Source organism: Nerophis lumbriciformis, linkage group LG02, assembly GCF_033978685.3.
Source record: "Nerophis lumbriciformis linkage group LG02, RoL_Nlum_v2.1, whole genome shotgun sequence".
NCBI classification, from domain to species: domain Eukaryota; kingdom Metazoa; phylum Chordata; class Actinopteri; order Syngnathiformes; family Syngnathidae; genus Nerophis; species Nerophis lumbriciformis.
Window position 1 is genome coordinate 28,110,589 of NC_084549.2, and position 24,669 is coordinate 28,135,257.

Consider the following 24,669-nt stretch of genomic DNA (forward strand, 5'->3'; position numbering starts at 1 on the left):
TCCCTTGGGTATCTTCTAATTGTTGTTTAATTTCGTTTCTCACTGCTGACTGTAGAAAATGTTTCCACAAACCTCATCTGTTTTCGAACAGAGCCACGTTGAAATGGCGTGTGCACTGGAACAAGCATGATAAGGCATATATAGTCAGTGCATCCAGAAAGTATTCACAGCACTTCACTTTTCCACATTGGGTTATGTTACAGCCTTATTCCACAATGAAATAAGTTATTTTTTGTCCTCAAAATTCGACAGAAAAATACCCAATTTTGACATTGTGATTTGTTTTTTTTTGTTTTTTTTTCCAAATGTATTGAAAATAAAAATAAACAAAACAATTACACGTATATAAGTATTCACAGCCTTTGCGCAATACTTTGTTGATGCACTTTTAGCAGCAATTACAGCCTCATGTCTTTTTGAATATGATGCTACAAGCTTGGCACACCTATCTTTGGGCAGTTTCGCCCATTCCTCTGTGCAGCGCCTCTCAACCTCCATCAGTTCAGATGGGAAGCATTGGTTTTCATCCAGGGTGTCTCTGTACATTGCTGCATTCATCTTAGTCTAGTCAGGGAGGTGATCAAGAACCCGATGGTCACTCTGTCAGAGCTACAACTTTCCTCTGTAGAGAGAGGAGAACCTTCCAGAAGGATAACCATCTCCGCAGCAATCCACCAATCATGCCTCTGTGGTATAGTGGCCAGACAGAAGTAATTTCTTAGTAAAACGTTTGCCAAAGTGCACCTGAAAGACTCTCAGACAAAAATCGAACTCTTTGGCATGAATGCCAGGCGTCATGTTTGGAGGAAACCAGGCACCGCTCATCACCGGGCCAATACCATCTCCACGGTGAAGCAACGGTGGTGGCAGCATCATGGTGTGGGGATGTTTTTCAACGGCATGGACTGGGAGACTGGTCAGGATAGAGGGAAAATGAAAGCAGCAATGTACAGAGACATCCTGGATGAAAACCAACACTTCCCATCCAACCTGATGGAGCTTGAGAAGTGATGCAAAGAGCAATGAGCAAAGAAGAATGGCCGAAACTGCCCAGAGATAGGCGTGCCAAGCTTGTGGCATTGTGTTCAAAAATACTTGAGGCTGTAAAAATCAACAAAGTATTGAGCAAAGGTTGTGAATGATTATGTACATGTGATTTATTTGGTATTTATTTTTAATACATTTACAAAGTACAAAAAAAACATATTTACATTTTCCTTATGAGGAATTGTCTGTAGAATTTTGAGGACCAAAATGAATTTATTGCAAGTTGGAGTAAGGCTTTAACATAACAAAATGTGGAAAAAGTGAAGGGCTGTGAATACTCTCCTCAGGCAACCAACGATATGTCTCACTCCTATCGACCAGCCAGGTGTTGCTTTTTATTAAAAGCCTAGAATCAGTCACCCCAAAATATATATGTCAAGATGCATTTCCAGTTTGGTTCTTTACATCAGCCTCCTTTGCAGACGAACAATGCTGAGTGACACACTGAGCAGAGGAGGGGGCTGTTTGACAACATGGTGCACGCCAGCCCATGCAGGCTGCACAGCCCCGCCTCCAATAACTCCACCATTTGATGTTGCAGGGCCAAGTCGGCAACACTGACATCTTTGCTGTGGGCTGTGGTCAGCCGGAGCCCAGGGAGCTGTGACAGCCGGCTGCTCTTTCAGCCCCAGTGTAGGGGAAAAGGCACTGAACTGGAGCATAAATGTTGGAGACATGCACAAAGAGCATCACTATCAAATATTCACATATTTATGCCCCAAGGTTAAAAGAGTCGTGTGTACGTGTATATCTACACAACATTTGTGTACATTATGTGAACAAAAATACACACCACTTTCCAGAATGCACCGGAGCCAAATGCTTTTGGAGACTGTACACAGCACAGCGGGCCACACGACTATCTGATATGCATCCAGGGACTGACACAGATTGGAGGTGTTAAAGCCTGCACTGTTCCAGATAGCTTTCAACTGGAGTGTTCTGTGTAAATGTCAGTTACTTTGGCTTGGGACCGTCATTTTTCATCTGAAGGCCATCCCTTCGTAAGTCAGAGTTCTTACCCACATCGAGTCCAAAGCACCAGGGGTAGGCTACAGTAGTTATAAAAAAAAAAAAAAAATGAAATCTGTTTTTTATATCTGCCAATATCTAAGCATGTGGTTAAAGCTTTGAAGCCTTCAGATGGAAAACTGAGGTTTATTTTTATTTTTTGTGCATCCTTAATGCTTCTTGGTAAGTTAAGAAGCACATATTTAAGCATATGGAGGAGCAGTGGTAGGAAAACTACAAATACACAGACAAAAATAGCTGTGGGTTGCCTAAAATTCACAACTTCACCCGAGCAGTAAGTGCAATGTTACTTCAGGACAGGAACAACGCTTCAAACTAATTTCTGTCTTTGGGGGATCCTAGCCATTGTTAAGTCAAACACACTGAGCTGCCCTGGGGTGGAGAAAATCCATTTTGAGTTGTGAAATGGAGTGGCATTTCGTTGTCTGTCCTGACACGCTACAGTCAGGAGAAGATTTGGATGTGATTGCAACTGTGGTATCCATACTTGTACAGACGGCCTAAAGGATGGCTTTAGGCTTGAAGAAACAAGGATTAACTACCAAGCTCTGCCTCGTTTTAATCTTTCATGCTAAAGTTTACTTTGTGTTAGTCTTGTTTTCTCTCCTATTCCTTTGTAATGTCCCAGAATCCCCATCAGGCAGCCAAGCCGTCTAGGATTCCAAAATGTAACCCACTCTCCACCCCTTTTGTGCAGCTTTGTAGACAAACTCTGAGAAGAGAGCTTAGCGCCATCGGTAACCAACATGTATCTATCACGGGAGCCTCTCGTGTAGCAAGTCTTGCATTTTAAGGCAGTCCAGAATCAGTCATGCACATAAATACAGAAACATCCATTCCCTTTTTTTTCCCTTTCTGGCAAAATAAGAAACCGGTAACCTTGCAACAAGATGGAAACGTATGTGGCTAAGACAATGTAATGACTGGGCTCATCGCACAAGGCCAGTCAATCATAGAGCACCACTGCTTCCACTCAGGCATTCTAAATGCACAGCAGCTGTATAAATACATTAAACAGGATCCATATAGCTCAGAGTAAAAACAGAACCTCTGCTTTTTTTTAAAATGTATGTAACATTACATCAATAAATGTATAAATACGACATAACTATTTACTATTTAGGATGGGTGCCGTGGTTGTTGGTGGTGTAATACGTCTAAATCAGGGGTGTCAAACTCATTTATTTCAGGGGCCGCATGGAGGAAAATCTATTCCCAAGTGGGCCGGAATGGTAAAATCATGGCAGCCGTCTGCGGTCCCCTCCAAGGTTTCTCATTGTAATCCCATTGGGTTGAGTTTTTTCGTGCCCTGATGTGGGATCTGAGATGAGGATGTCGTTGTGGCTTGTGCAGCCCTTTGAGACACTCGTGATTTAGGACTATAGAAATATAAGAGTTGCTCTGCACTGTCTATGGACATACTTTAGTTAGCTGCAACAGTTAGCTCCTCTGCTAACCAGGAGACTAATAAGACAATAAAACAACGCACTGACTGTAAAAAAATGCTTAAGACTAATTTTCATGGTAGTTTACATCAACTAATCACAGAAACACTATACATAATCAACAGATTTATATAATAATATTAAAGGAAACAGTGCTTTGGTCTAGGAATACTGTAGTATTGTGTCAACACATATCCAAATTCAGGTATCGGAATAGCATACTTGCCAACCCTCCCGGATTTTCCGGGAGACTCCCGAAATTCAGCACCTCTCCCGAAAACCTCCCGGGACAAATTTTCTCCCGAAAATCTCCCAAAATTCAGGCACACAATATAAACAGCGTATCTGCCCAATCATGTTATAACTGTAGAATGATGGAGGGCGAGTTCTTCGTTTCTTATGTGGGTTTATTGTTAGGCAGTTTCATTAACGTCCTCCCAGCGCGGTAACAACACACAACAACAGCATTTCGTCTACCGTAAAGCAGTTCGTCTGCCGTAAACAGCAATGTTGTGACACTCTTAAACAGGACGATACTGCCATCTAGTGCATTTGATGAAAGCACTTTTTGCGTGCCACACAGCAATGCATCATCAGTGAGGGCGTTCAGCATGGTTAGAAAAAATAGTGACAAATAGAACAAGGATGGACAATTCAACCCTTAACTCAACAATGAGTAGATGAGTGTTATATGTGTGTATATGTGTAAATAAATGAACACTGAAATTCAAGTATTTCTTTTATTTATATATATATATATATATATATATATATATATATATATATATATATATATATATATATATATATATATATATATATATATGTCTTAATAAGGTTATCCAAAAAATAGTGCTCGATACCGTAGTAGAGCGCAATATATGTATGTGTGGGAAAAAAATCACAAGACTATTTCATCTCTACAGGCCTGTTTCATGAGGGGGGGTACCCTCAATCATCAGGAGATTTTAATGGGAGCATTCGCATACCATGGTTTATATAGGGCACAGAGTGGGTGGGTACAGGCTGGCCTAGGGGCGTGGTGATTGGCTCATGTGTTACCTAGGAGGTGTTTCCGTCTATGGCGGCATGTTGTTACAATTTCGCTGCGCTTGTTGAGGGATGACAGGTCTGGACGGTAAATAATAAACAGTTTCTCTTTCAAGCATAGGTTGCATCTTTTATTACCACTATTGTAAGGTGTGCTGGATGCAAGAATTTGCCATGTTATTGAATATTCAACATTATTGTCTTTGAGGTCCCAAATGTGTTTGCTGAGTTCTGTGGTATTTCGCAGGTTTTTGTTCCTGAAAGAAGCCTTGTGATTGTTCCATCTGGTTTTGAATTCTCCCTCGGTTAATCCTACATATGTGTCGGATGTGTTAATGTCCTTGCGTATTACCTTAGATTGGTAGACAACTGATGTTTGTAAGCACCCCCCGTTGAGAGGGCAATCAGGTTTCTTTCGACAGTTACATCCTTTGTTGGTTTTGGAGTCGCTCTGTCTGGGGGTCGACGGCTCATTTGCAATTGTTTTGTTGTGGTTTGAGATGATTTGTCGTATATTGTTCATGCAGCTGTAGCTCAATTTAATGTTGTTCTTGTTGAATACTTTTCTTAGGGTGTTGTCTTTGGGAAAGTGTTTGTCAATCAGATTGAGGAATTTGTGTCCAATGTTCGTTGAGACGTTTTTGCTGTATGGGGGTTGTACCAGATGATGTCGTTTCGTTTTCTGTTCTTTTTTGGCTGGTTTCCTGGCGTGGGTTCATAGGTGAGGGTGAAATTGTATCCGCTTTCATCAAGGGCTTTTTGGTACGGGGGGGTTGCTTGGTCAAATTCAGCTTTGCTAGATGACAGCATCGATAGCCTTTTATTGATTCCGGTAGGTATTCTTTTCGTGGTGGTGGGTGGGTGGTTGCTGTCATGGTGCACGTATTGGAGTGTTGTGTTGGGTTTCGTGAATGGTTGGTAGCTGTTATTTCTCAGGTTGAAAGTGACGTCAAGGAAGTTGACGGTTTGCTTGTTGGCTTCAATCGTGATCCGTAGGCCGTTCTCTTTGAAAATTTGGCATATGCGCTTCTTGGTATTCTCGCTGCTCCTTGGCGAGGCGCGACACACTGCCAGTCCGGCATCACGGTAAATACCAAGGTTCAGATTGAGGCTAGCGAGCTGGGAGAGGAGGAAACTCCCAACGAGTTCACACGTTTCTGCTCCGTCAAAACTTCCCATAGTGACGTCAAATGTTGCATTGTTCTTTTTTTGCCATGGTGTGCTGTTGTGGATGAGAATGGAGTTTTTTGCGTGGATGATGATGTTTCTTTCGTTGCCTGTGATTGAGTCGTAGTCTGAGGCGAAGTCTAGTGCTTGAGTCAGTAGGTCTTGCGTGATGGAAGGGTAAAATTCCTCGATATCAAAGGAGATAAAGTTGTGCTGTTGTTTGTCTCGGATGTTGTTGAACCATTTGATTACTGCTGCTGTATTTCTCCATTGGTGGAGTGGTGTTTTGTCCTTGATTTTTGTGTTGACTCTGTCCAGGATTATTTTGCTGATTTTTCCTATTTCAGATTTAGTTGGGTTTATTAGTCGGCATGTTGGGTTATTTGCGAAGTTGGGTTTGTGGTCCTTCAATGTGATGAAGGCTTCCTTGTTGGCTGTGGCGTCCACCCTGTCCTCAATGTCCAGTTCAGCCGCGATCCTTTTATTTTCCAGGTGGATGTTCTGTAAGGTGTTGGGTTGCGCTTTTTTGTATGATTTGGTGATGCTTCTGTCCAGTATCCGACACATATGTAGGATTAACCGAGGGAGAATTCAAAACCAGATTGAACAATCACAAGGCTTCTTTCAGGAACAAAAACCTGCGAAATACCACAGAACTCAGCAAACACATTTGGGACCTCAAAGACAATAATGTTGAATATTCAATAACATGGCAAATTCTTGCATCCAGCACACCTTACAATAGTGGTAATAAAAGATGCAACCTATGCTTGAAAGAGAAACTGTTTATTATTTACCGTCCAGACCTGTCATCCCTCAACAAGCGCAGCGAAATTGTAACAACATGCCGCCATAGACGGAAACACCTCCTAGGTAACACATGAGCCAATCACCACGCCCCTAGGCCAGCCTGTACCCACCCACTCTGTGCCCTATATAAACCATGGTATGCGAATGCTCCCATTAAAATCTCCTGATGATTGAGGGTACCCCCCCTCATGAAACAGGCCTGTAGAGATGAAATAGTCTTGTGATTTTTTTCCCACACATACATATATATATATATATATATATATATATATATATATATATATATATATATATGAATTACTTGACTTAGTATTTCTTATATATATATATATATATATATATATATATATATATATATATATATATATATATATATATATATATATATATATATATATATATATGTGTGGGAGAAAAATCACAAGACTACTGATTTATATAGGGCACAATCATCAGAAAAATTAAAACAAATCATGGTATGTGAATGCTTCTATTAAAATCTCCTGATGATTGAGGGAACCCCTCATGAAACAGGCCTGTAGAGATGAAGTAGTCTTGTTTTTTTTTCCCACACATACATATATTGCGCTCTACCACGGTATCGAGCACTATTTTTTGGATAATCTAATTAAGACATATATATATATATATATATATATATATATATATATATATATATATATATATATATATATATATATATATATATTAGAGATGCGCGGTTTGCGGGCACAACCGCGGAGTCCGCGGATTATCCGCGGATCGGGCGGATGAAATTTAAAAAAAATTTATTTTATCAGCGGGTCGGGTCGGGTCGGGCGATTGAAATTAAAAAAAAATAGATTTTAAATAGATTCAGGCGGGTGGCAGTTAAACAAATTCGGAAATATATATACATAGTTAAATGTTGTTACCCACATACGAAAAACGAGCAGGCACCTGCTGCATATGCCACAACAGAAGAATAAAAAAAAAAGAGATGGACACTTTTACGGAGCGGAGAAGGCCCCCGACGCCTCGCCGGGGTCCGGGACCGAGGCCCCTTCCCCCGAGAGGGCCCCACCGGGAGCCGTAGCTGAGGCGATCCGCGAGAAGGGCCCGACGCACGTCCAGGGTCACCACCACGCCCACCGCACCGACACCCCGCCTCGTCCGCCTTCGCCGCGGCCGGCGTCACGCGCAGCAGGTAAGCAGCTTACCTTCCCGCCACCCCCGTGGCCGGGGGCTCGTAACAGGGGTCACTCCGCGCGCCCCGCCCGCGCAGCTTACCTGCCCGCCACCCCTGTTGCCGGGGGCGCGTAACAGGGGTCACTCCGCGCGCAGTGCGCTCACGAAAGGGGTGAGGCTCACCCTGGTTGATATAGACAGCAGCTAGGACGGTGGCCATGGAAGTTGGAACCCGCTAAGGAGTGTGTAACAACCCACCTGCCGAATCAACTAGCCCTGAAAATGGATGGCGCTGGAGCGTCGGGCCCATATACCCGGCCGTCGCCGGCAGCGAGACACGCTTGGAGGTGCGCTCAGCGCGGCTCCCATATGATTGCGCACTGGTGTGCGTCTGGGTCGTGACAGCGTGGCACGCGAATGTCTGTGCTGCGTTGGATCAGTCTCCTTTCTTTAACAGGCAAAAGCTTTATAACCTCACTAATGCCTTGCATCGTCTATATTAGATATATAACAACGGGCGGGTGCGGGCGGATGGCGGGCGGATGCAGTTCTGATCAAATGTTAGATCGGGTGGATTGCGGATGGTTGACGACTTTCTGATGCGGTTGCGGATGAAATAATTGCCTATCCGCGCATCTCTAATATATATATATATATATATATATATATATATATATGCGTATATATATATATACATATATATATAAAATACTTGACTTATATATATATATATATATATATATGAAATACTTGACTTGGTGAATCCTAGCTGTAAATATACTCCTCCCCTCTTAACCATGCCCCCAACCACGCCCCGCCCCCCTGCCCCCCACCTCCCGAAATCGGAGGTCTCAAGGTTGGCAAGTATGCGGAATAGTAAGTGAAAAATGTGGATCGGATCATCTGAGACCCAGGGTAAATAAATTAATACCCATGATAAATCAAAACTACAACAAAATCATACTCTGTAAAATGTGGTCCTGACCATAAAATAAGAAAACCGTTGCCAATGGAGACCAGTGGGATAATACATACTGTAGGTGTCCTGCATTTTAACTTATGGCCATGTGCACATGTGAGTTGTTTCAGGTATCCAATTAATATAAACACAATGATATTACTGCGATGAGGTGGCGACTTGTCCAGGGTGTACCCCGCCTTCCGCCCGATTGTAGCTGAGATAGGCTCCAGCGCCCCCCGCGACTCCAAAGGGAATAAGCGGTAGAAAATGGATGGATGGACAATGATATTACATATGTCACCTATTAATTTAAATAAACAGTAAAACAATGGAATAAAAGCAGAATTGGGCACATGCAGTGTAAATCTAAAAAGTAAATGCCAGACGAGCTTAAATAGCATCAGACACACGGTGTTGACTTTTATATTACATCAAAAGTACTCCCTCTGTCGTTTAGCTTCAAAATCAATTTAATTGCTACCTGGAGTGAGTCTTACGGTCACAATGATTGATCATCAGTGTAGGAATTTCTCACAATCATCTTTAATGAAACTGGCACTCATCAGTGTCTTCTGTCTATGCTGGCAAGTCGTCCCATTGATTGGATTCTGATGAGGTTGTGAGGGGCGTAGCCTGGGACTGAAAATAGGATTTGTGGCTATTTGGTGAGAGACTGATTTGTTTACCCTCATTGTATAAGGTGCATCCATACAACTACGATGGTGAATAAATAAAGTCAAGATAGCTGTGGATTGTGTTTTCATGTTGGTCTTTCAAAGTGTACCAATTCAGACTTAGACTATAGACTTCCTTTTATTGTCATTCAAATTGGAACTTCACAATACATATAAGAACAAAATTGTGTTGCATTAGCTCGTTGTAGTGCAGAATAAAAGAGCAATAAGGTGCAGCTATAAATAAATGGATTACTGAACAGATAAATATATTGCACTTTTGCATTTGCATACACGTTTATGGATTCAATTCAAATGTTGAATGTCATTTAAAATGAATTTAAAGATATGCAATTCATCTACACAATGTTGGTTATAGAGAACATTCAAACTCTTTATTTATTGAATCAAAAAGATTGAAATTCAATGATTTGGGTTAGGGCTACCAAATAATGTACAACAATTATTTTCAACAAAAGAGAAATATAACCTCAGAGGAAAATGTTTATATTGTTTCAGAAATCTGAGAAACATGTTGAACATAATTTATAAATGAAACATTATTTAGCAAAGTATGTGAATCACAACAAAAAAAAAATCGTATCATGTTAACTTTATTGAGTATCTATTTGTTACTTTGAGTTAAAGATAAAGAACAAGAAGTGGACAATGTGTGAGTAATATCTATGAAACGTACAAGGAGTAGGAGTAAATAAACTCTGCTTCTTTCTACTCCTTTTTGGACATGTGGAAATGCAATGTAATAGGATTGCTGCAGTTGTCGTTGGTGGTATAATACGTTCAAATGTGTAATTATAAACATGTGATGTACCACATTGTAATGGTATGCATGTTGGAAAGAAACTAACACCGTAACCATCTATTATCACTTATATAAATGCATTTCTAGAAATAAATATTGTTAACAGTATTTAATCATTTTTGACTACTTTGTGTATAGTTATGCTTGGAATGACTCAAAGATTGAAAACCTTTTCTATATACCGGTTCATACAGTAGGGAAAGGATTCATATGGCCCCAGTCCTGGGTGGATCTCGCATGAGAGGAAGGTGACGGGTTAATGATTTTGTAATTCAGTCTGCTGAAAATGATGGAAAGCGCGACTACATAGCAATTGATGCTGTGGTCAAAGTCGAATTGCCACAAAACACATTTTAAGATATTCAACTATGGAGGTTATTTTGTGTCATTATTACGAAAGCTGTTTTTTGACACTGAATTTTGTGAACTGAATGCTTTACAGCAAATTATGCTGACAGTTTAATTAAAAACAAATTATTAGCAATATGTGTGTATCAAAACATTCAGTGTTTTAAAATTCAGTGTATAATTTTTTTTTTTAGAAATTCAATGTACCGGTATGACAATTCAGTGTTTTTAAAATATTGTGTATAAAAATTCAGTGTATACACATTCAGTGTTGAACATTTTATTGTAAAAAAAAAAAACAGTGCATTAAAATTAGGTGTAATAAAAGTCAGTGCTGAAAATTTCTGTGTAGAAAAATGTGCAGCTTCAGAAATCAAGACTTACTTCAGGTAAATTAAGACTGAAGAAATCGATCTTGTCTCAGAACCAACCAATGAGGTGTCACGTGACACGGCTCTTGCAAAACAGCATAAGAAAGGCAGTTACCTGTGCTAATACAACATAATAAACATTTCAATGCGGGACGCTGGATATTTTCAAACTATTGCTTGGATTTTACTGATGTCCCGTCCGGCTCACGTCCCGACCTTTAAATTTGCGTGGTGGTCAAGCTAGCTCTGTTTTCAATGGGCACTGGGCGCCGAAGCCTTTCTCAAAGTAAAAATGCCGTGTGCTTGTGTTGTTTTCGGCTGTATGAATCGTTCAAATGGCGAAAAGGATAAATGTATCTCCGAAGTTCCTCGAGATAATCAAAAAAGGCGGAAGACTGCGAGATTATATGAAACAATGACGAGAAAAGCATGCAGCTCACACTCCAAGGGAGCAGAGTCAAAGATTGCATGAGTTTGCAGTGATAACTCCGTTAAATGTTTGTTTGGCATACTTTTAACGTTTATTATTTCCCATTTAAGTCTTATCTTGATATTATTTGTATTTCTTAAACACGTTTGTAAGAGTGTTTCGAAAAGCACCAACTCGACGTGTCTAAACAAAAGAAAGCAAATGTGAGCAATACCTAATCTTTTACTAAAAGCTAAAATCATAAATTAATCTTTCAGCACTCAAATCTACAGTTATATTTTGATAAAGACAGAGAAAAACACGCTACTCGTAAACAGCGCGTACAACAAAAAACATGGCTTAGTTAGACACAAAGTTAAATCATGCAATGAAACCTTAACCGAGCAAAAACGATACATACTTATCTGGGAGAGTCTTGATACTAATTTCCTTGACCCAGCCACACACAAAAAGTTGTAGACTTCCATGCTATTCTAAGTTTACATCTGTTTTGTTGTGTAGAATGGCGTCTGGAGCACAATAGTTCCATATGTCTTGGAACGCGACAGAAGTATAATCCCTGATATCACTCGACAAATCTTTTTTTGATAAAGTATAGGGATGTATTCCATTGCATGGTTGAATTTTTACACGTATCTGCTTTTTACAGGAAAATTTAAGCCTCTTTTGTATTCAGATTATTTGCGGGCTGCTCACTGTACAACAGCCATCTTAGCTTGGTTGACCACTACTGGTTTTCACATTCGGGAAGAAGTCACGTGTCGAAATACAAGCAATAGGTAGGATTTCAATGGTTAGAATCTGAACTTTTGAGTGACATAGGGGTTACTACGGTAACCATAGGAAGCTCTACTTCATGGAGACCAGGCATGAACACAGTGGGGCTTGTTACACAGTCACAAGCCTGATACGCGAGTGTCAGATGGAGGCAGATGTCTACAACAAAGTTCTGCAGAAAAGTGATATTACATCGGATATGTGGATGTTTTTTTACTCTTTGTGTTTATGTTCCGCAGAAAAGTGATATTACATCGGATATGTGGATGTTTTTTTACTCTTTGTGATTATGTTTGGCCGTGTTTCTTGCATCTTTGTTGCTCTAGCTCGATTATAAAAGATGTCAACCAAAGTGTTCTGGGAAGTAGAGGAGCAATGTTCATATATTCTCAATATTCAGTGTTTTATTGTTCATAGTTCATATTGTAAATCCCACATTATGTATTTCCACGTACATTCTGTGTGTTTTAGTCAGTAAAAAACTAAAATGTTGTTTTTGAGATGGTCTGTTAGTATCTGTCATTATTGTGTGAGTGTGTTCACCATCATGTGATCAGCCTTTATCCTTTATTGCAGAATATTAGGATTTTTTTAATTAATGCACAGCAACTTCTACTGTTTAAAGTGTTCATAAAAAGGAATTCAAGCACACACAGCAGATTAAATAGCATGTGGCATGTAGTGATGCATAGCCTGCATATTTTTAAGACCCTATTCAAATTTGACATCTCATTAGCTGGTTCTGAGACAGGATCGATTGCTTCTCTCTTAATTTACCGGAAGTGGGTCTTGCGTAATATACACCTTTTTTTTTTTTTTACACTAAATTGTTCTACACTGAATTTTAGAAACTGCATTTTTAAAGACTGAATTAATATTATAGACTGAATTTTTAAACACTACATTTTTTAACACTGAATTTTGAAACACACATTTTGATAACATTTGGGGGTTTTTTTTCAATGAAATTGTCAGTATAACTTGATGCAAAAAAATAAATTTTACAAAACTCAAATGCGATAAATTCAGTTACATACATTTAGTGTCAAAAAAGCTTTCGTAGTAAAGACACAAATTAAACCACTTTATTAAACACTCTACTGCTGCCTGGCAGCAAAACTGGAAAAATGGGGCAAATGAATCCCCTTCTGTATAAGGCCTGTTTCTTTCAAATATTGTTGACAAATCTGAGGACGTATTTGCTGAAATAATCCAGTCACCTCACAGGTATGGCATGCCAGAGATGAATAAACATAACCCTATTAACAGCGATATTACAAAAAACAAAACACTGAAATAGGGAAACTTTAGTAGTAAAATGCTCTGTGAAACTAATGTGTATACAAAGACTAATTTAATCACAGCAGAAAGTTGAATATTGTCATTGGAAATGCCAAACTTTGTTTTGTTTACTGCTGCTTTGTCAAAAAAATAAGATTATGTTCTTTTACGAAGCATATCTTCAGTGAAACATGCTAAATCATTTTGTTGGTGTTTTTAAACAAACAACACAATTCACACAATGTGCCTTTTCCACTGAACGCTTACTCAAAGTCAAGAATTATATTGAAACAATGAACTTCTGTACTCACCACAGTGCTCAAGCCATACTCCTTCACCAGCCTGAGGGAGTTCTGGTAACAAGATGTAAGGTCGTTGGTCTCGGTGGGGCCCACATGACCTCTGGCCACCGGACCCACAGTGTGGATCACAACTGTCGGAAAGGGACAAAACACAAAGCTCATTTTAAACACCAGCCACCTCCAGCAAGGTTATGTGGTTGGCAGTAGTTCTGAAGCAGCATGAAGTGTAAGACTAAGTGACTATAAAGTCTCTCAGCGGGCTGCCAAACTACCCAGCATTATGCCAAGAACAGCAACCTGGTAAAACGTGTGTATGTGATGACAAAAACAGAGAGATTGAGGTTTACAAAACATATGCCATTGAGTGAATAAGAAAGTATTCTAACAATTAGGGATGAGTACCTTTCTCATTCTGATCAATATGGTACCAATCCTCGATACCTGAGATTCAATACCAATTCAAAGGTACCAATTTCCGTTACTTTTGTGTGTTCAAATGTGTCAATAAAGGTTGATTGTTAAAAAATTATATATATATTTTTTAATTTAACATTTAATACGAAACTGGGTTGTCCATTTATCTTGTTTTTGTACACTTATGTGTCTCGTTCGTAAGTACTGTGCTGTACTGTATTACATAGTAGACTCCGCATGAAGTTATAATTCCAAGACATTAGGTCACAGTAGTGTATAGACTACGGTTTTGCCTTAGTCAGGAAGTAATCTTTTCTATTAAGCTGAATTCTATTACTATGTTGAACCCTACAACATGTTTAAAATGCAAGTATTGTATTAATTACACACCAGTGGTTTGATTATAACATGCATTTTAGAAGTAATATTGAGTCTGCTCAGTGGCCTTGTGGTTAGAGTGTCCGCCCTGAGATCGGTAGGTCGTGAGTTCAAACCCCGGCCGAGTCATACCAATGACTATCAAAATGGGACCCATTACCTCCCTCACTCAGCATCAAGGGTTGGAATTGGGGGTTAAATCACCAAAATGATTCCCGAGCGCGGCCACCGCTGCTGCTTACTGCTCCCCTCACCTCCCATGGTGTGGGGCAAAAGGGAAAGGGTCAAATGCAGAGGTTAATTTCACCACACCTAGTGTGTGTGTGACTATCAGTGGTACTTTAACTTAAATTTTTGATAAGCAAAGTTTGAGGTGTTAAAATTGCTAATGCTAATATCTAGACTGTCTACTACAGCAAATCCGATGTGAATTAGCATTGAGCTAGCGCATTTTACAATGTGGAGCCTTACTGTAATTGTCAACGCCTATTGCTTGCTTTGTTGGCATGTTGTTTACCTAGAGACAGTCCGGCTGAGCCTGCTCTGAGCGCTTCACTGCTTGTTTCTCGGCCGGTGATGAGTTTGCAACCGGAAATGCATTTGAGTTTGTGATGCACAACACTGCAATACGACACCAATTTGCATACTTGCCAACCCTCCCGGATTTTCCGGGAGACTCCCGAAATTCAGCGCCTCTCCCGAAAACCTCCCGGGACAAATTTTCTCCCGAAAATCTCCCGAAATTCAGGCGGAGCTGGAGGCCACGCCCCCTCCAGCTCCATGCGGACCTGAGTGACGTGTTGACAGCCTGTTGTACATGCACATGTGACCCACCCATAATGTGTCACATTTTTGTGTTGATTTATTTAGTTTATTTTGTGGTTTGAATTAGTTTTTGGAGCTGTCATTACACATTTATCAGTATTCACATTGGTCAGTAGGGGGCAGTAGGGCGTTTCTTCCCAATTGAATGCTATCACCTGCAGACCGGAAGTGTCTTGTCATTCTGATGAGAGCGACCAGTCTGTGAACAATTGAAACGTCCTGTGTGCTTTTTCCTCCTCTATAACAGGTTAGTTTTGGTGAATCAACTCACTGAATAATATCCATGTGATCGTTATAAGTTTAAGTACACATTCTGATGGTGGAGCCTAACTCTAAAGTGTTTGTGAGTTGTAGTTTGTATTTGTGAATGAATCCAGTGCACAGTACTGCAGTAATCAATACAAAATGGCGACGTGAGTACGCAATGTTTATAGAGGAACTTCTGATCCTAATTCAGACTCCCAAATTAGAGCTCCCGTTTTCTTATTGATTTTATAATGTATATTTGTATAATGTGTGTGTTCTGAAATAGTGACAGAGAAAAGAACAAGGATGGACAATTCAATCCTTGAATCAACAATGAGTAGAGGAGTGTTATGTGTGTGTATATGTGTAAATAAATGAACACTGAAATTCAAGTATTTCTTTTATTTATTTATATATATATATATATATATATATATATATATATATATATATATATATATATATATATATATAGCTAGAATTCACTGAAAGTCAAGTATTTCTTATATATATATATATATATATATATCTTAACCACGCCCCCGCCCCACCCCCGACCACGCCCCCCACCCCCCACCCTCCACCTCCCGAAATCGGAGGTCTCAAGGTTGGCAAGTATGCCAATTTGTACTGACTAAACAACATTAACAATCATATTACAGTATCTGTAAAGTATTAGCCCACATTTCATGTTTGTTTGTACACAGCTGAGCTAGGCGGCCAGCGTATGTACTGTAGTTGTACTAACACACATGGCGTGTTACCAAGCTATCCATACACTTGGGTAAAACAGAATCCATCCTGTTTGGGTCCCACATCAACCTTAAGAAAGTCAATGACTTCACTATAAAAGTGGGTGACATTGTTATCACCAGGAAAGATGAGGTCACCTACCTAGATTCCATTCTAGAGGCTAATCTTTCCTGTGATAAAATGGCAACCAAGGTAATCAAAAAGGTCAACCAACGAACAAGATTTCTCTATAAAATCTCCTCTCTGGTCAACAAAAGCACCATGAGGATTCTAGCGGGAACTCTCGTTCAACGCTTTTTCGATTACGCATGCACCTCCTGGTACTCTAGCACCTCCAAAACCCTCAAATCTAGACTCCAAACATCCCAGAACAAACTAGTCAGATTACTTCTTGACCCCCACCCCAGATCCCACCTCACTCCTACCCACTTCTCCAAAGTGGGCTGGCTCAGGGTGGAGGACAGAGTAAAACAACTTGCACTGAGTCTAGTCTATAAAATCCGCTACACCTCCCTGATACCGAAGTACATGTCAAACTACTTCCTTAACGTAAATGACCGCCATAACCACAACACCAGGGGGAGCTCTACTAACCACGTTAAACCCAGATTCCGATCTAACAAAGGTCTTAACTCATTCTCTTTCTATGCCACATCAATGTGGAATGCGCTCCCACAGGTATAAAAGAAAGGGCATCTCTATCCTCCTTCAAAACCGCAATAAAAGTGCACCTCCAGGCAACTTCAACCCTAAACTAACACCCTCCCCGGATTGTTAATAATCAAATGTAAACAATCAAATGCAGATATTTTTCTTATGCCTTCTGATCTCTCTCTCTCTCTCTCTCTCTCTCTCTCTCTCTCTCTCTCTCTCTCTATGTCCACTACTTGCTGTACATATCCTACCAAGTCAGACCTACACTGTTTCAATATCCATTTCTCTGTTGTCAATTGTTGATGACTGATAACAACCAAACCTACCCCCCCCCCCCCCCACCCCCCTTCCACACCCCGAATTGTAAATAATGTAAATAATTCAATGTATACACCCTGATGATTATCTTGTGTGATGACTGTATTATGATGATAGTATATATGATAGTATATATCTGTATCATGAATCAATTTAAGTGGTCCCCGACTTAAACAAGTTGAAAAACTTATTCGGGTGTTACCATTTAGTGGTCAATTGTACGGAATATGTACTTCACTGTGCAACCTACTAATAAATGTCTCAATCAATCAATCACTCAATTGCGTGTATCATGATCAATATTAAAGTGACCCACTCGGAAAACCCACAGTTGTTCGTCTGGTCCAGCTGGCTGGAGACGTTTCCTGTTGATTTTGGGTAAGCAATCCATTTATGTCAAAATAGCTTGGCTCTAAGTTTCATATTTATAGCGCCAAAATCGCTTTTACCTCCCTCTCTTGGCTTCCGTCTGCTCCAACGTCTCACTGTTTTTTTCTGCTCGCTTCTATAAGAAGCAGTTTATTTAGATTCCAAAAGTATAAGGTTGTGAATTCTACCTTGTCCAAAAATAGTCTTCTTCGTTGTCTATTACCAAGTCTGCCAACATTGAAAAACACACTCTGGATTCCGGAAGTCGGAACACACATATTGCCAGAAGTCTGATGTGCGCTGCTATGGAAAGAAATCAGTCAATGATTAAAATAACCAAAATAGGATTAATATTGAAAATATTACATATTGTTATGAACGTGTCTGTTACTACATTGTATATAGACTCGCAGTGTGTATTTAAAAACGTTGATGGAGGGTTTTAAGTTGTTTTAGAGGGCTTTGAAGGCTACAACAGTGACTCCCATTAGCCGCATCTTTCAAGCGTTTATCATCTTTAAAATCGTAAAAAAAGATATGTATTCTTTTGTCTCATAATGATTGTGAACGATAGGCAACATTCCAGAAAAAGTGTAGTTCCTCTTTAACGCCTCCTTTGTTTGCAATCTTCCTCGACCTTTTCAGACACTTCTGAATGGGACTCTTAGTCTTGGCTACATCTCTCCAGGTCACTGGTGTATGTGTGGGTGACAGGAAGAAAAGCTCTGACACACTTAGGGAGAAATTAATTGGCACTGCCTTTTTTTCAACACATATATACTTTTCTAGACACCATATTATCCTCCAGACAAACAGCAGCCTCCGCAATTGATTTTGTGTTCCACACAACAGGGTTATTTTTTTCGGCAATTTGAGGCACTGAAAAAATACATAGACCAACAACTAATATCCACTGCAGAGGACACAGATTCTTAGAAGGGAATTAGAGGAACCGTCTTTTTAAGACGTTTTTCTATGGGAAGAAATACTGTTATATTCGGGCCAGTACGATAACTCAAAGCATTCAATGAACCCTTCCTGTACTCTCATTTTTGCATAGTAGTGTTTCCACTTTACAATCATAAATCTCATGATATAGACTGGTCAAATATTAGTATATGGAATCTTAATCCAATCACACAAGATCATAGGGAAATAAGAGGATTGAAACATTAACTTGGCAAAATCACTTTAGGCCTCTTTCTGAACAAAACAGAACAGTGGACTCAGTCGGACTGCCACTTGACCAGTGCTTCTCAATTATTTATCTTACCCCCCTTAACCTACAATTGAATGAAACAATTTGTGCTGATTTTTTATTTGATTTTATTATCAAAAAGAGGAAATCAAGAATAATGGACGTGGAGCACATTTTGTAGCAAAGCTTTTCGAAGCGAGGTTTGACGCATGATACTGATAAAGCATGTTCCCCAGGGTAACACACGCGGCCCCTGGCCATTTTCTTCATTAAACCATGTATATTTATTAACACATTTGACATACCAATCCATTATTTATAAGTTCAAATGTGTTAACATTTTCAGATATTGTGTTTTTGAAAACAATGGAAATTATGTTTCGAGTAAAGAACAGCCTTCCAGCTTGTATTCTTATGTTATTTAAATTAAGAAGACGAAACTATAATTTACGGGGATATTGATTTTTGAAATAGGTAAAGTAAGAACGAATATAAAATACAAATGTATTTCAGTTTTAGGAGTTAAAAGGTAGAACAAGCTCAATGATGAGTTGAAGACTTGTAGATCTTTGTTACAGTTTAAAAAAGCCTTGAAAGGTGAAATAATAGAAAATTATAAAATATAGTATAAACAGTTACTTTCATCCCATTGATTTTTTGAACGTTGATGTTCCAGGTAATCTTATTTTCAGTGAAGGTATAGGATAGGCCAGGGGTCCGCAACCCAAAATGTTGAAAGAGCGATATTGGACCAAAAATACAAAAACAAATCTGTCTGGAGCCACAAACAATTAAAAGCCATATTACATACAGATAGTGTGTCATGAGATATAAATTGAATTAAGAGGACTTAAAGGAAACTAAATGACCTCAAATATACCTACAGATGAGGCATAATGATGCAATATGTACATATAGCTAGTCTAAATAGCATGTTAGCATCAATTAGCTTGCAGTCATGCATTGACCAAATATGCCCGATTAGCACTCCACACAAGTCAATAACATCAACAAAACTCACCTTTGTGCATTCACGCACAACGTTAAAAGTGTGGTGGACAAAATAAGAAAGAAAAAGAAGTGGCATAAAACACGTCCTAGAAAGTAGGCGAAAGTTATACATGTAAACAAACTAAGGTGAGTTCAAGGACCGCCAAAATTAGTAGGACAAAACGGCGCTCCCCAAATACTCGAATCAGTGAAGCATGTTTAATATAAACAGTGTGCTTTATAACAATTAGGGAGGTTTGTGTCATGTTTTTCCTCCTACAGAAACCATATTAACACAAAAAATATATTTTTTTGCCCTCATCTTTTTCCATTTTTCATACATTTTTGAAAAAGCTCCAGAGAGCCACCTTGGCGGGGCTAAAGAGCCGCATGCGGCTCTAGAGCCGCGGGTTGCCGATCCCCGGGATAGGCAAATATAAGCCTTGGCTTCAGCCTATTCCTTTTCGGTCATTATTTTTTCTACGGCGTGGCGCAGTGGAAGAGTGGCCGTGCGCGACCCGAGGGTCCCTGGTTCAATCCCCACCTAGTACCAACCTCGTCATGTCCGTTGTGTCCTGAGCAAGACACTTCACCCTTGCTCCTGATGGGTGCTGGTTAGCGCCTTGCATGGCAGCTCCCTCCATCAGTGTGTGAATGTGTGTGTGAATGGGTAAATGTGGAAGTAGTGTCAAAGCGCTTTGAGTACCTTGAAGGTAGAAAAGCGCTATACAAGTACAACCCATTTATCATTTATTTATTATTTTCTTTTTGTGTGTATGTGTATGATTGTTAAATATGTATAATCTGTACTGTTAAACTGATCACACAAAATTGTTGATTATACGACCGAAATAAACTCATTTTATTTCAAACTTATTTAATTTCATTTCATGAATACACACAAATGTGCCGAAAAGTGATACTTTTGAGTACCGTTATTGATTCAGAGATACTAGGAATTGGTACAATTCTGATTTGAATGTGAAAGTACCCATTCCTAGACGTTGATCAAGTAATTCCACACAAAAAAAATTACAAAATTGAAAACTCCTACAGTATGTATTGTATTTTTAAAAGCTGTAACTTCAAATACTGAATAGCACAACATGGTTATAACGGGGAACATTGTACGTTGTTTTTTGTTAAGTTCTTCACTCCGAGAGGAGCAGCATTCCAATTAAAGTGTAGACAAGCACCAAGAACCAGACTGGTGGTGAATTCCTGAAAATTTTAAGAGTCTGAGTTATCTGACCAGTACCAATGTCCTCACTTGTATGCGCACTACACCCACGTCAAAAAAATGTGTTATACAGCTGAAGGTGTGGAAGGTGAAAGGCATATTTTACTAAGCTGCATAGAGGATCTAGATTTGCTTTAGATTTTTAAAGCACCTTGGCAGTTTCTCAATCATTTTTCAATAACAGTACAACAAAGACCTTTCTGTCCTTGGTCATTTGCAGAAATATGGGTATTACTTTTGTACAAAGTAGTTTTCCCTTATCTGTTAATTACTATTTGTTTAAAGTGTTAAAGCTGTTGGGTAATTATTAAGGATTTATAGACGCATTGAATATATTCTGCAAGAAAAACAAACTAACTGTGTGAAGACTTTAGCAAATAGTTGTCCCCTTACCGCAGCATATACAGCCTACTTTGTTTCTTTTTAAGACTATGTTCTTGTGTGTTCTGCTTGAGTATCCATCCAGTATGGGTCTTCATCACTGCAGCGCCCCTGGTGAAGCCCTTACTCTTTATTATTATTGTCATCCATTAGAGTACAACACATTTCAGTCCATCAGTGTTTCCTCTTTGCTGAGAAGCACATACTGACACATGTGTACCATTATCTCTGCTGAGCCGAGAGCTACATAAATCTATCTTCAGAGGCTTGAAAAGATTACTTGCAGCCCTTTTTCACACTTTGGAGGCTGGAACAAAATTGCTAGCGGCACAAAACATTGAGAGAACTGATGAAATACATCCGTTTTCTTTTTAATCTTTCAGATCTTTATACTATTTATCGAATATAATAGGTCTTAGGATTCCTGCAAACCGGAGAGACTTTACTCTTAAAATACCCACTGAAGGCAGGCACACTGCATACCTTTTAGGACTATCTTACTGAGGATTTTCATAGTCAAATGTAATTCCTTAGACACACATAAACAGATCTCACTTGTGACTTTTTCCACCTCAAATAAAAAGACTAAAACCCTCAGATAAACACAGCAGAAATTGGATAGTTTACTGAGAACCTCAGATCGGTCCTGCCTGAGTCAGATTTAGCTCTGATGGAGCACAGAGAAAACCATCAAACTATCTGGAAATAAAGGGCTGTAGCTGAACAAGCTTAAGCGGTGAGTCCTGGCGTGCACTTTGTCCAATTTCTTATGGACGCCACTTTTGCCGAAGGCTGACTTAGGCACGTCAGGACGCACATCCGAGCCCCCCACCTCAGAACAGCCTTCAAATAATGTGCCGTATGGGTGAGGCCTCTGGTACTCAGACTGAAATGTGTTCAATGTGTGAGGTTGATAGTCAAATTTGACTCGTCTGAATGAAATTGTTTGATAGACGATGATTCTAAGACACCCGTAATATCTCTTTTCAGTGTTTGGAATAACGGTATTACAAAGTAGGTGACTTACTTTTTTGGTAACGGGTATTTTGATCAAGTACTTCTGTATCTTGATATAACGAAACGACACAGGTTGGACGTTGGAGCACGTGATGTCATGAATGTGGAGTGTCTCCTTGTGGCACAGCCTGCAGTACACGCAAAATCCTCATTTAAATAGGGCGGTCTACACCACTTTTGCACTTGCTATCAAATGCACACGCAATCTTAGTATATCGCCTGCAACACTCCCACTGAGAGTACACAACATTTTGTAGTTTGAACTCGGGTTGTACGGTATACCGGTATTAGTATAGTACTGTGATACTAATGAATCATACTCGGTACTATACCGCCTCTGAAAAGTACCCCCCACACCCCGTGCCCCCGTCGTTGTAATGTTGTGTTATTGCTGGTTTTATCAAACAACAGAAGAATAAATGATTATTACATTTTAACAGAAGTGAAGATAGAACATGTTAAAAGAGAAAGTAAGCAGTTAACAATAAATGAACAAGTAGACTAATAATTCATTTTCTACCACTTGTCCTTAATAATTTTGACAAAATAATAGAATGGAAAATGACACAATAAATTACTGCATATGTCAGCAGACTAATTAGGAGCCTTTGTTTGTTTACTTACTACTAAAAGACAAGTTGTCTTGTATGTTCACTATTTTATTTAAGGACAAACTTGCAATAATAAACATATGTTTAATGTACCCTACATTTTTTTGTTAAAATAAAGCCAATAATCCTTTTTTTTGTGGTCCCCTTTATTTAGAAAAGTACCGAAAAGTATCAAAATAATTTTGGTACCGGTACCAAAATATTGGTATCGGGACAACACTAGTTTGAACACACTGTTTAGTGCATGGTGTTTGGATCTTAGTAGAGCCAGCCCTAAATGTTCACTAGGGTGCAAAAGAAAATATATTTAGTTGTGGTTAGGATGTGTATGCTTCTAGTGTACCCCCACCTCAGTTTAACATTCCCACTGGTCTAGATCCACTTTAGTACACGCTCCAGTCAAATACAAACCCTGTTTCCAAATGAGTTGGGAAATTGTGTTAGATGTAAATATAAACGGAACACAATGATTTGCAAATCATTTTCAACCCATATTCAGTTGAATATGCTACAAAGACAACATATTTGATGTTCAAACTGATAAACTTTTTTTTTTTTGCAAATAATCATTAACTTTAGAATTTGATGCCAGCAACACGTGACAAAGAAGTTGGGAAAGGTGGCAATAAATACTGATAAAGTTGAGGAATGCTCATCAAACACTTATTTGGAACATCCCACAGGTGAACAAGCAAATTGGGAACAGGTGGGTGCCATGATTGGGTATAAAAGTAGATTCCATGAAATGCTCAGTCATTCACAAACAAGGATGGGGCGAGGGTCACCACTTTGTCAACAAATGTGTGAGCAAATTGTTGAACAGTTTAAGAAAAACCTTTCTCAACCAGCTATTGCAAGGAATTTAGGGATTTCACCATCTACGGTCCGTAACATCATCAAAGGGTTCAGAGAATCTGGAGAAATCACTGCACGTAAGCAGTGATTTTGAATCTGGAGAAATCACTGCACGTAAGCAATGACCTTCGATCCCTCAGACTGTACTGCATCAACAAGCCACATCTGTGTGTAAAGGATATCACCACATGGGCTCAAGAACACTTCAGAAACCCACTGTCAGTAACTACAGTTGGTCGCTACATCTGTAAGTGCAAGTTAAAACTCTTATGCAAGGCGAAAAACCGTTTATCAACAACACCCAGAAACGCCGTCGGCTTCGCTGGGCCTGAGCTCATCTAAGATGGACTGATACAAAGTGTAAAAGTGTTCTGTGATCTGACGAGTCCACATTTCAAATTGTTTTTGGAAACTGTGGACGTCGTGTCCTCCAGACCAAAGTGGAAAAGAACCATCCGGATTGTTATAGGCGCAACGTTGAAAAGCCAGCATCTGCGATGGTATGGGGGTGTATTAGTGCCCAAGACATGGGTAACTTACACATCTGTGAAAGCGCCATTAATGCTGAAAGGTACATACAGGTTTTGGAGCAACATATGTTGCCATCCAAGCAACGTTACCATGGACGCCCCTCTTATTTCAGCAAGACAATGCCAAGCCACGTGTTACATCACCGTGGCTTCATTGTAAAAGAGTGCGGGTACTAGACTGGCCTGCCTGTAGTCCAGACCTGTC

At 39.5% G+C, this 24,669-nt stretch overlaps 1 protein-coding gene across 1 annotated transcript in view; it reads right to left on the reverse strand.

Moving 5' to 3' along the window:
* Positions 1 to 24,669, reverse strand: part of macrod2 (mono-ADP ribosylhydrolase 2) — a 1,158,848-nt gene that overhangs the window by 455,381 nt on the left and 678,798 nt on the right. Inside the window, exon 7 of the mRNA XM_061960241.1 lies at positions 13,695 to 13,816. Within this exon, the coding sequence (XP_061816225.1) occupies positions 13,695 to 13,816 (122 nt within the window). The remainder of the gene's footprint in view (positions 1 to 13,694; positions 13,817 to 24,669) is intronic.